This window comes from Corvus kubaryi, unplaced genomic scaffold (assembly GCF_017639235.1).
Source record: "Corvus kubaryi isolate FWS band 111438036 unplaced genomic scaffold, C.kubaryi_AGA036_p1.0 37398, whole genome shotgun sequence".
In the NCBI taxonomy this organism is placed as follows: domain Eukaryota; kingdom Metazoa; phylum Chordata; class Aves; order Passeriformes; family Corvidae; genus Corvus; species Corvus kubaryi.
Window position 1 is genome coordinate 41,040,103 of NW_024581137.1, and position 13,642 is coordinate 41,053,744.

The 13,642-nt window shown below is 39.2% G+C and overlaps 1 protein-coding gene across 8 annotated transcripts in view; it reads left to right on the forward strand.

The window, feature by feature from the left end:
- Positions 1-200: 200 nt before the first annotated feature.
- ARMC3 (armadillo repeat containing 3) overlaps positions 201-13,642 on the forward strand; it is a 65,012-nt gene continuing 51,570 nt past the window's right edge. For 6 of the 8 annotated variants that reach the window (XM_042044064.1, XM_042044066.1, XM_042044071.1 and 3 more), the window contains exons 1-3: positions 201-421; positions 7,008-7,051; positions 12,172-12,220. In XM_042044064.1, coding sequence (XP_041899998.1) covers positions 12,173-12,220 — 48 coding nt within the window. In that variant the 5' untranslated portion in view covers positions 201-421; positions 7,008-7,051; position 12,172. Of the gene's footprint in view, positions 422-7,007; positions 7,052-11,118; positions 11,181-12,171; positions 12,221-13,642 lie in introns of all 8 variants that reach the window. The other 2 variants (XM_042044065.1, XM_042044067.1) reach the window with 2 other exon arrangements.

Here is a 13,642-nt window from a genome sequence, read left to right on the forward strand (position 1 = left end):
GGAGAGGGGAGGGAAGGAGGCGCGGGGGCGGCGGGCCCGGCTCCCTCGGGCCCGGCTCCCTCAGGCCCGGCCTCCCTCAGGCGCGGCCGCCGCCGTCTCCCGGCAACGGCGAAACAGCGGCGCGGGCGGCGCTGCGCGATCGCCCCCGGGCGGCGCGGGGGGCGTGGGGGCGCGGGCGCTGCGCTCCGCCGGCTGCGGAACAAGGGCGGGGAGCAGCGGCGGCGCTGAGGGCAGCTGGCCCGGGGGCAGCGGGCACAAACCGCCGGGGACAGTTCCCGGGTCGCGGCGGTGCCGGAGCGGCGTCGGGCGGGCGGTGCGTTAGCGGTGCGAGCCCTCGGGCCGTGCCCCGGCTGCCGGTGGGTCTGGCTCCTTAGTGCTTGTCAGTGAACTGAGGGCCACGTGTCTGTAGACCTTCAAAGTAGTAAGTTAAAGTTTTCCAAGAATTTTTTTAAAAATTCTTTTTTTAATTGGTAGTATCCTTCCAGGTACCAGAAAGGATGGAGCAAGACTATTTACACGGGCATGTAGTGACAGGACAAGGGGGAATGGGTTCAAATTCAGAGAGAGTAGGTTTAGACTAGATATTGGGGAAAAAATCTTTACTGTGAGGGTGGTGGAGGCACTGGAACGGGTTGTCCAGGGAAGCTGTGGGTATCTCATCCCTGGAGGTGTTCAAGGCCAGGTTGGATGGGGCTCTGAGCAACCTGGTCTAGTTGAAAGTGTCCCCTGCCCATGGCCGGGGGGTTGGAACTAGATGATCTTCAAGATCACCTTCCAACCATTATTCTAAGATTCTATAACTTTAGAAGGCATACATTGGTGTTTCCTCTAACTACAACTAAAAAGCCCACTAAAAACTTACTGTCTCCATGATAGGGGCATCTACCCCTTTAAGAAAAGCAGTGACAATTGCAAGATTTATATTAAAATTGTGGTGTTTAATAACAGCTGAAGTGTATCAGTGGGAACATAAATAAAATTTAAACCCAGACAGAGAATATCCTGACACTATTTTATACTAGAAACTGGGGATTTAGGAACTGGTGTCAGCAAAGGTAGGATAAGGTATGGGTGGACACATTCAATAGAGGATAACTGTACCAGTATTTTTAGATGTGAACTGGGAACCAAGAAACTGCAGTGGACCTGCCATAAGGAAACTTAGATGGTAGAGGAAAAATAATTTTATTTAAAAATCTAGACAGATAATATGGAAAAAGAAAAAAAACCAGTTCACTTCAGGTGAGACGTGGAATTTTTGTGTGACAGTAACGTGAAAGGTATGAAATCTAAAATCCTGTAGATCAGAGATAAGAATATAAAAACCCAATTGCATACAGAAGTTTTTCTCTGAAAGAACAGTCACAGGTGATTAGGCTTTTAGGGGGAAAACCTCACCTCATTTATTAATATTTCAAAGGTTTTGGGACTTTTGTAGATGAGAATTTGAAAGCAAAATATGGGTCAGCTGGTAGAGAAGCATCGTCTGTTGTACAGAACTTTTTTAAAATCTCTTTGGTTATCTGAAATGATCATCTCTATGAGATAGTCTGGTACTTATGCAAGGTAAAGACATCTGCTTTCTATTGTTCATTGACAGTAGGCAAGATCACTTTCACATTTATTGATGGAAGCAACATTTTCTTTTTAAATTTCCTTTAATTTCTGTGATTTTTATCATGTTGCCATTTTCTGATTATCTAATATTACTCTAACACAGTGGATGCCAACATGGGCTTATATATCCATTGCTGCAGTTATGTTTGCAAACCTGCTACCTGCATATTTACCTTAAACTGCCACAAATGTCTTCTTTTTTTTTTTTTTTTTACTGTTAGCACAATAAAGTCTGGTAAATGAGCAGTTAAAATTAAACAATAGGGCTACTCTTGCAGATACAACCATAAAAATCATGAACATAACACATCTGAGACATTTCCCTTGTCGACAAAGAAATATGAGTACAATTTTGTACAAGACAGGAGAGGCTTCATCTGGGATGCGGTGTTCAGCAGAGGTCATCCATGTTTTCGAAAGGTTGACTTAAAAAACACTTTTGAGGATGATCTTTCTAATGCAAAAATTCAGAAAAGGAAACAGTCAATATATTTCTTTGAAGAGAAAATTATTAATAGAAGCAGTTTCCATATCCCTGTATTCTTACAAGGTCTTGGAAAAGTAAGGGCTAAACTTAGAGTTTATCTCATTTCCTGGGGTTCTACTTATGTTGTGGTGTTCTTCACTCAAAATTCGTGTGTGTGTGTGTTTATGTGTTTTGTGGTTGTTGTCTTTTTTTTTTAAAGTTAAGTCTCCCTTACAGCAGAAACTCTTTCATTGCTTTCATTATGTCCCATCACAGCCATTTTTCAGAACTTATTTATACTGTTTAAAATAACTTCATTTTCTGAAAAACAGTTCATACTCTTCAACTATACTTTTGTTATCCAGATGGTGACACATGGCCATGTCTCTTCTTGCTCTTTTGCTTGTACATGTATAAACTACGTATTTTCAGTGGTAAACTTTTTTACCGAGACAGGAAAGAACGTAGAGTTTCAGTATGTGCAGTGTGAGAAATCCTTTGATTAAGGTTGCAGTTTTGCATCCTTACAATAGACAGAGACTATTACATATATAAAATATATTTTAACATTATATGTATTAAAATTTTATGTATATATAATATTATGAATTAAAATAGAGATGAGGATAAACATTCTTTTTGGGTTCCATTTAGGATTTTTATTTGTTAAAAGCCTGACTAATCCATAAAATTTTACTGTGTGATATAATCATTATAATGTTTTACAATTTTTATTAAAAAGTTTTCAATGAATAAGATGCTGCTGGGACATGATTTTTCTTTCTAAAGCAATCTGAACACTTCAGTCAACAGCATGTGTCTTCAGGAAGTTTGTGAGGCCCCTTTTTTGAACATCTTTTTATGTAGATAAGTCTTTAAACATTCTGGTTGAATTTAGATACATATTTCTGTAATTACTTAAATTAAAAGAGGCCCTGTGGAAAGATCGGGACTAATTAGGGGATTGGGCAATCACCAGACGTGAAATTTAGCAAGGTCAAGTGTCAGGGATGGGACAACCCTGGATGTATGTGCAGACTAGGAAAGGGACCTGGGGGTCCTGGTCCATGGCAGGTTGAACATGAGCCAGCAGTGCCCTGGCAGCCAGGAGGGCCAAGCGTGTCCTGGGGGGCATCAGGCACAGCATCACCAGCCGGGCAAGGGAGGGGATTGTCCCACTCTGCTTTGCACTGGGGTGGCCTCACCTCGAGTGCTGGGGGCAATTCTGGGTGCCACAATGTAGAAAAGATATTAAACTATTGGAGAGTGTTCAGAGGAGGACCATGAGGATGGTGAAGGGTCTGGAGAGGAAGCCATATGAGGAGCAGCTGAGGTCACTTGTTCAGCCTGAAGGAGACCAGGAGGAGACTTCATTGGAGTCTACAGCTTCCTCACAGGAGGAAGTGGGGGGTCAGGCACTGATCTCTTTTCTGTGGTCACCAGTGACAGGACCTAAGGGAATTGTCTCAAGGTGTGTCAAGGGAGATTTAGATTGGATATTAGGAAAAGTTACTTCACCCAGAGGGTGGTTGGGCACTGGAACAGCTCCCGGGGGAAGTGGTCACAGCATCAAGCCTGACAGAGTTCATGAAGCATTTGGACAACACTGTCGGGCACACGGTGTGACTCTTGGGGATGGTTCTGTGCAGGGCCAGGAGTCGATGATCCTGATGGGTCCCTTCCAACTCAGCATATTCTATGAGTCTATGTGGGAAATAAGGAATCATTTTTTGGGGGAAATTAGAATTCTTTAACAAAATGAAAACTGAGTGGGGATATGTTTGTTGTCTTCAGATAGAGGAAGGGCGTGATCAGAGGGTTGGAGCACCTCTCCTATGCAGGCAGGTTGAGAGAGTTGGTGGTTTTCAGCCTGGAGAGTAGGCTCAGTGGAGACCTTAGAGCACTTTCCAGTACCTAGAACAGGCCCACAGGAGAGCTGGAGAGGAACTTTTTACAATGGCATGTAGTGATAGGACATAGGGGAATGGCTTTAAAATCTAAGAGGGTAGATTTAGGTTAGATAGTTACTCAGAGGGTGGTGAGACATTTGAATAAGTTGCCAGAGAAGTTGTGGATCCATCACTGGAAGTGTTCAAGGCCAGGTTGGATAGGGCTTTGAGTGACCTGGTCTAGTCAAAGGTGTCCTTGCCCATGGCAGCAGGGTTGGAATGAGATAATCTTTAAAGGTTCTTCCAACCAAGCCGTTCTATGATTCTAAATGTATTCTGATTCTATATATGTAAATATATGTGGAATTTATATAATGTACTATATAGTATATATAGAATACAGTAAATATATATTGTATAGCATAAATAGTTACTATAAATAGTATTTTCATACATGCCAGCAAAGAAAGTAATTGACAAATCATCAGACATGACACATATATAGTAAACTGTAGACTGAAAATTAAAAATTAAAAAAAGTTCTCTGATGCTCTTAGCAATTGGCTTGTGGGACAACTTTTTAATGAGAGAGGTGGGAAAAAAACCTAAGGTTTTTAAGATGGTGTTATAAGTGGGATTAACATGATGCCATGGTTGTGATGGGGAGGGGGACAAGTCCACTCGTTCAGAATGTCCCTTTCCCCCTATGTCCCTGTGAAATGGCCAGGAGAAGGCGTTCATTTTAAGACATGTAGGTTTTCACAGCTGGCTAAAATATTAGGAGTGTCTTTAATTTTTTACTAGTACTTCTTCCTAAGTCAGACCATCTTTGCCTTCTGAATGGAAGTGTCCTGCTATTATAGCTCAGATAATGGTTGTGTAACTACTGTCTCTCATTTGGTTTAGATTAAGTCAATTTTTCTTTCTCATGGGATGAGGGATTTCACTGTGCCTCTCAGACATTTGGAATCACACACATAATTTCTAAAAATCTCCTCGATTAAGCTTGTCACAGCTTGGATTCTCCAAGGATAGATCCTAGGTCTGTTGTTATTTAATATGTTCATTATAATTTGGAAATGAGCAATAACATAGAGAAATAAAAATTTTCTGGTGAGATAAAATAATTTGTTACAACTAAAGAAGACTTGTAGAAACTTCTGAGAGCTCTTCTGCAGTTGGGTGAACTGGTAACACCATGACAAATAAAATTCATTGTTGATGAAAGCAATGTAATTTATACTGTCAGGAATACTTGGAACAATATACTCTTCAGTAGTAAATTTAAATTAATTGTGATTGACTGAGAAAATGAACTGTTTACCGTAATGTGGATAACAATGAAAATCTTCACTGAGGAAACTGGGTAAAAATAAATACTCTGAAAGTTACAATGTCACTCAAATAAGTCAGTAGTGTTCTAGAATTGATTATGATATTTCTGGTTAGGTATGTCATATCTGAGAAAGATTTAGCAGTCACAGAGGGACTCTGAGACAGGAAACATACATGTCTGGAAAAGCTATATGGAAAAAATAATTAAGACGGCTTAGAAAGGAGGTAAATCAGAATGTACAGTGAGTTATAAAGGAAGGTAAAAAAGATCAAGTTAAGGCATCTGTTAACTAAAGTTGTAATACAAGAACGAAGGGTTATTGTGTTGAATTGAATAACACATTTAAACTATTTACATATTTTTAAATCTAAGGAAGAATTCCTTATACAATACACTTGACAATTGGACCTGTGCTGTAGCATGTCTGACTAAGAATGAAGAGTAAAAGGATTAGGCATTTATGTGGACAGTAAAAATAGCTACTATTGTTAGGAAGAACATAAAAACTTTAGGAGATCTAAACCTTGGTACTTTAGGGAAATAGAAACCCTGCAACAGATGGAGGAAATCTGACTTTTGGGATTAGTTTCATGCATTTATCAGAAACATTTGTGTGTTGTCATTCTGGAGGCTGGATAATGTTCAGCCATGTGGAAGACTGTTCTTATTCACAGAAGCACAGAATCACAGGGTGGATCAGGTTGGAAGGGGCCACAGTGGCTCTGGTCCAACCTCCCTGCTCAAGGAGGGCCATCCTAGACCACATTGCACAGGATTGCATCCAGATGGTTCTTGAATCTTTCCAGTGAGGGAGACTCCACAACCTCTCTGGGCAATCTGTTCCAGTGCTTGGTCACCTGCAGAATGGAAAAGCTCTTCCTCATATTCAGGTGAAACTTCCTCATCATTCTTTTGACAAATAGACATGTGGACACAGATAAAACAGTGGGCAAATTCAAAGGCCTTGACTTAATTATCTCTCATATAATGTATTATTTTCATGTGGCCCATATATTCATATCTGCAGGAACTGAATATTAAATTGGACCTGCTATCTCTTTTTAACTTTCTTATTATATGAAGCCAAGTTTTTTAACAGTGTGCTGATGCTTGCCCTGTCATTACAATACAGGGAAAGGGGATCCTGTTGATCCATATTTAAGGAGTTGGGTAGAAAAAAAGATGAAAGAAGAATTCGGGAGAAGGGAAGGAGTTTCAAGACTATTCCACATTGTCCTCTTAATTAAGATGAAGTTATCTGAGAATGATGAGGAGGATCAAGAAAGGAGTGAGATTGTCTGCTGATGATATGATTATATTTTGATTGCATTGGAAGGCAGCAGTACTAGAATGTCCATACAAAAATCAATTGAAATAATCAATGATAATGACCGATTTATAGGCAATTTTCACTGTTATCACAAGAAAAAAATAGTTTCTGTGAGACAAAAATGAGCAGCCAGACTTCACTTAAACTTACTCAGCTAAATTGACATTATGTTATTCTCACCTGTAAGGCAAAAAGAATCTCACTTGTGCATCATTTTCAGTAAGAACCTGAAAATCGTGGCTAGGTTGTAGTAACACAGATTCAGACTGCCTTAAAGCATTTCACTGTTAATTTGAAAAGTGGATCATGTGATAAACAACTGGTTAGAAGCTATTTCTAAATCCTTCTCTTTGCACTGGTTTTCTACAGGGGTAATTGCTCTCAGAAGAGACCTTTGATTCCTTGACTCAGAGGTAAGTTCCACAGCTGGCTGTGCCTTTGACTTATTCCGGTTCTTTGTCTCAGCTCTTGCAGTATGTGCAGGGTCCTAGGTTATTGCATCTGTTATTTAAAGTTTTAGAAAACAGAAGATGCAGATGGAACAGGTAGTGTTTTCTAAATGCATTGTCTGATATAAAACCAGAAAATACTATGTTCTTTAAGAGTATTCAACAGGACTCTAATAGTGTAAAGGAAGTATTTATAAGACTTCAGTATTTCAAACAGAAAAACAATCAGAAGACTTTCCTCATATTTCAAAGTAAGATTTATAGATTCTTTTTTTTGTTAAAGCTCACTTGCTAGCCATCATCTTGTGTTTTTTTTAAAAAAAAACAGTGCAGTGACTAGAAATAAGTGGGTATCTCAGATTTGCAATCTAAGAAACTATTCACACTGAGAAAAGAAACTATTCACATTAAAGCATGACAGTAAAAATAAATAAGTACAGGGATCAGGGCCATCGTTATCTTATGATCTAGTACTTGGAATCTGCTCCTCTAAGCAGGCGTCTGCTGCAACTATTTCAAAAAGTAAATAAATTTTCCGTATTTTATTTGACATGGCAGAGATGGCAGTTCCTGATAAAATAGTCAAGAAGTTAGAGAGTTCCACTTTGAACCAAAAAATCCACATTTGTGACCTTCCTCAAAATCATTTTCCACTTACAGGGACAATGTTCTGGTCTTAAAGATTTTACTGGAGATGTTCCTGTTCCTGCAGCCATTTCAAAAAAGACAAGGTGGCTGTGTTTTGTTGTATGCCCGGTTCTGCTAATGTTCACTCTGCTTATGATAGTGTCTGCCAGACCTATCCTGGCATGTGGATTCATGTGGAGAAATAGGGTAATAAACTTAGCTCACAAACTTAGATGTCAATGTAAATGTAAATACATGAGCTAACAACTCTAGACTCTGGTTTTGGTCCAAGGAAAAAGTAGTTATTTTTAAGGTGGTATTCCATTTTAGATACCTCCTTTAGGATGAATCTGCCTTAAGAGCTATTGAATATGTTGACTGTATCTCCATCCATTATCAAGCAGAGTGATTAACTTCAGTGCTGATGCTTAGTTTAGTTAAATGGACACTACTCATAGATTCCGGATATGGGTTTAACTTAGGATACTCACACTGGAGTGGTTTTGGTCCTGTGGGAAAGCTGGAGGTCCTAATGAAGTTCAGAGTGAAACAGAAAAGTGCCTACTGAGCTAAGGCACTAAGAATAGCCAGAGCTGAGGGAGAGCTTTGGGGATTGTGGTTTTGGAATGAGGATTTAGTTAGACATAATGACTGTCCTGCTGCTTGAGAGACAACACCTGATTGCACCACTGCACTAAAACTGGGTCAGAGTAAAGTAAAGCAAACTAGTTTGTCTGCCACTGAGGCAATAAATTCCAGGTGAAGGACAGGAAGTAGCATAGAATGATAACTTCATAGATTGCTTGGCTATGTATTGGCTACATCTGTTAGGTCAAAGTACTTTATTACCACTAGCTCTACATGATTTCAAACAATCAAGCCTTTAATCTCAAAAAACATATGTAGAAAAGGCATGCTCCTATGATTCTAGAAATGTAGAGGACATGAAGTAGAGGATATTACTTAAATGAGAATATTATTTTCTCTTCAAGATTTAGAAACATAGAATCGTTTAGTTTGGAAAAGACCTTTAAGATCAACAAGTCCAGCTGTTAACCTAACACTGCCAAGCCCACCACTAAGCCAGGTCCCTAAGCACCATGTCTTAAATACCTCCAGGACTGGTGGCTCAAGCACTTTCCTGGGCAGACTGTTTCAATGCTTGACAACCATTTTGGTGAAGAAATATTTCCTAATATCCAATCTAAACTACCTCTGGCACAATTTGAGGCCATTTCCTCTTGCTGTATTGCTTGTTATGTGGAAGAAAAGACCAACCCCCACCTCAGTACATCCTCCTTTCAGGCAGTTGCAGAGAGCAGTAAGGTCCCCCTTAGTCTCTTCCAGGCTGAACCCTCTCAGCTGCTCCTCATCAAACTCGTGCTCCAGAGGCTTCACCAGCTTTGTTGCCCTGCTCTGGACTCACTCTGGCACCTCAATTTCTTCACCTCCCCCTTTCATGTAGTGAGGGGCCCAAAACTGGACCCAGGATTTGAGGTGTGGCCTCACCAGTGCCAAGTACAGGGGAACGATCACTGCCCTGGTCCTGCTGGCCACACTGTTGCTGATCCAGGCCAGGATGCCATTGGCCTCTCGGCCACCTGGGCACTTGCTGGCTCATGTTCAGCTGCTGTTGACCAGCACCCCCAGGTCCTTTTCCAGCTTGCATCTTTCCATCCACTCTGTCCCCAGCCTGTAGCACTGCAGGGGTTGTTGTGACCCAAGGGCAGGCACAGGCACTTGGCCTTGTTGAACCTCAGAGCTCTGGCCTCTCCCCATCAATCCAGCCTGTCCAGATCCCCGTGCAGAGCCTTCCTGCCCTCCAGCAGATGAACACTCCCACCCAGCTCAGTGTGTCTGCAAACTGACTGAGGGTGCCCTTGATCCCCCCATCTGGATCACTGATGAAGATATTAAACAGAACTGGTCCCAGCACCAAGCCCTGGGGAACAGCACTGGTGACCAGGCACCAGCTGGATGTAACTCCATTCACCAACACCCTCTGGGCCTGGCTTCCTGAGAGTTTTGTACCCAGCAAAGTGTTAACCCATCCAAGCCATGAGCAGCCAATTTCTCTAGGAATTAATTTAATTACACATAATTACTAGTGAATAGTTTTCATTTCTAAAATACGTTTTTCAGGTGACATTAAGCCAGCATTTGATAGATATAAAAATTTAAGCCTTACTACAATTGTTTTCCAAATTCTAAATATTTAGATTGGTAAACTGAGAATCAAAGATAGGTATACTGTAAACCTACTGTGAAAAAGACAACATGCAGTTATCTTGGAGAGAAAGGGATTTGAATAAAGAAGCTCTTTTATGGGTCAGTAGCCTTTCAATACCTGTACACATTGATTGTCAGTGATAATTACAGATCAATGCAGAAAACACATTTTTAATTATCAGTGAGCCAAAGAATTCCATGTCCGTCATTCCCTCAAGTCAGAGAATGACCACTGAATACAGAGAGCTTTATGGAAACAAAGCTTACACCAACATTTGATGGCAGAATACCTTGAAATCTAGACTAGTAATTGTAGCAAAGAAACAGACTGAGGGGCATAATCCACAGTAAAGTAATTGACCTGTTCTCTCTACTTGTTGCTACAGATTACACTTCTTTTTTAATGAAGTTTTGTAAGGAACGACATATTTCTGAACACTTAGAAATACCTAAAAGTTTCTTTAAAATATGCTCAGAAGTTGGATGCTTTTATGCAGAATGAAGAAATATTTGCCATTAAAAGGCTTAGTTATTCTTGGTCTTGAAATAGATACATAATTTGAATCTGGGAACATTAATTATATAACATTATATAAATAATATTACATCAATTAACTTTTAAAATTATTTGGTTTAAACTTAATTAAACTCACTCAGAATTAAAATTGCCTTTTATGACTGCAGCTTAATTTATATCTGAAATGAATTGAGCTGATCTGAATGATTCTAAATAAGTGTCCATATCTCCATACCAAGATTTAGCGCAGTTTAAATGACCCAGATTTCCTCAATATCTGTCTAAATCTGATTCTTGTATGTATGCATGATTCTTACTTTCTACAGTGACTGCATAAATCAGAAGGTAGTGTATCCATCACAATTGTTGAATATACTGTTGGTATTTTGTCCTTATGCTTTTCCTTCTATAAGTGAATTTGTCTCTAGCCAAAGCTGTGCTTTCTGAAACACTGAATTCGCATGTGTGTGGTTCATATGTGTGTATGTACAGATGCACAAGGGTAAAGCAGATTGGAGCTGAAAAATCTTTGGTTGTATGGATCTTCCTCTCCAAACTGTAATGAGTGACCTGCCTGTGAAGTTTTAAATTTCAGATCTGTTTTTAGGATATGCTTATCAACTGCTTTCATTACCGATGTGTTACAATTCATTTGTAGAGGCTGGTAGAGGAACAGTAGCTGGAAAATTCAAGAAGAGCTCCGAATTTTTTTTGAACACGGTAAACAGTAACCTTGACTTTTGTAACCAGCCAGGCTACAAGTCATGTTGCACTAGAAAATAATCTCTTATACCAGGGGGAGGCTCTCAGTAAACCCTGGCTGAGGGTGAATGTGTGGTCTCCCTTTGAGAACTAACCGAGGAATTAACGGGGGATACTAACAGTGCACGTTTCACTTTTACACGGTGTTAAACTTCAGTTTGGCATAACTTGGGTTATGTTCTATGTATAGCTAGTGCTAGTGGCTCACGTTGCCCTTTACTTTTGCTGGTACCTTAACTGGAAGGCTCTGCTGAAGTTTTGCAAGCCGCACGAAATTAGGTCCACATGAGGTATTACATCCATATGCTTCAGAAGCTGCTATCTTGGTCTTCTTGGTTATATGCACATGTGCTAATTAAAAAAAAAAAAAAAAGACAAGCTGAACTTTGTGTAAATAAATGTAACTTTTTAAAGTCAGTGAAATTTATACTGTGCAGAACCTGTGGACCTGATTTTTGTCTCCTGTGAAATAGGAAAAAATAATTAGAGTTGTATTTGAACCATGTTTTCAAGGTAGAACTTATTTGTACATTCTGCAGTTGTATGGAATGTTTGCTGACATAGAACGTATAGACAGACATGGGGAAATACCCTAAAAGGACTTTCAAGTTCATATATGATTTATAGATGCATATAAAGCTAATTTACAGAAAGGGATGTTCTATATATTTGTACCACATTAGAGCCTGAGCCTGTGATGTCTCAGACCTTTTTAGCTATGTATGTTGTTGGCAGATGTATTTTACTATATGTGTACTAATGTTAGAAAGAGGGACTGCTTTCTATATAGAAATTAGTATGTCAAAGAAATCTTCAGACTGATTAGGTGGGTCAAATGAATAAGAAAGTCTGTCTTACAAGCTTTCCTAAATCACTGGTAAGCTGGTTCCTAAAACACAGAAGGGAGTTTGTTTGTCTGCTTTTATTTTTTTTGTTTGTTTGTTTTTAGAATGGGTAAAAAAGTAAAGAAGGAAGCAGAGTCTCCACCCAAGGATGTGGTAAGTTTATAAACTGCTATGTGCTATAAAATAAACATTACACAATTACAGGCCCAGCTCTACCATCCTTCACATAGTTCCTTATTTTCCTAGTGTACCCTAATTATTCTAAAAATGGCTTTTAAAGATGACTCTGTTTCTGCTTTTCTTGGACAGCATACAAACCAGAGTGACTGGGCATGTGTAGTTCTTTGTAGAGATTGTTGTCTTTGGCAGGCATTGAATACAGTTATGTATGAAACAATCCAGGCTTCTTTTTATTTGAAAAACAGTGTTAGCTTTCTCTTTGTAAAAATCAAAGGAGAAAGGAGAAGAGCAACCTGAAATCTGCCTGTCCTTTCAACTGTGAAGACATTCTCTTTCTTTAAGGATGAAAGAGTTAAAAGCCTAAATGGATCTGCATAGTTTTTTACTGGATACTAAATTTGACAAATATTTTGAATAATACTACATGCTCTGGCTCTTTTGCAAATATATACAGTCTTAAGAGGCAGTTTAGGTTTTTCTGTTGTCATTGGAAGTACAGTGAAAAGTACAAGAGCTGAAGCCAAATATATAATAATGGTGATAGTGCGACTTTTTTTTCAAAAGGTAGAGGTTAAGGGTCTGACACTAGCACACTTTTCAAGAGTTTCTATAAATTAGCAAGGTACAAAGAGATCCCCCAAAAAGGTAATTGTTCAAAATATAACTATTTTTTGAAGTTTAATTGTTTTATTCAGAAAGAAGTAGGGGAAATACAGAAACATTGAAAAGAGTACAGTATAAATTCTGTGTCAGATAAGAACCAAATTAATGAAAATGGGGACCTCAACAAGTCCCACAGAGGGAGTCCCACTCCCTCAATGAGTCCCACTAAATGCAAAGTTCAGTACACTCTTTTAAAAAAACCAATGGATTTATGTCCAAAGAGTTGTAGTACTGCAAGAGCTTTTTCAAAGATCACAGAAAAGTTAGTCAGCAAAAACTACATTACAATTTCAATATTAAATAAGCATAGTTTTGACTAAGATAGTAATATCCAATAGCCATGGTGTCCTTGAGACATAGCAGTTGACATCAGGTTTACCCAGCTGTTCTGTGGAAGGGTGAATATTAGCAATGTAATTCATAACCTTCAATCAGTAATAAATCCTTGTGAAAGAAAATTGCATAAAACCTCAACATAACTTAGATCTGTATAAAATAATCTCGAAACCCAGGAGTCACAAAGAAGGTGTATGTGGATAAGTCTAATTAAAACGGGTCTGAAGAATTAGAACTAAGTATCTTTGCAGTCTAAGAAAAGGTTTGAAAGGCATGACGACACATTTAAGTCATACATGTGAACTGAAGTAATAAAAGTTGACTTTTTCAGTAAATAGCTAGAAAATCAGATGCAGCACCACAATTTTTATATCCAAAAGATACCATTGGATTTTC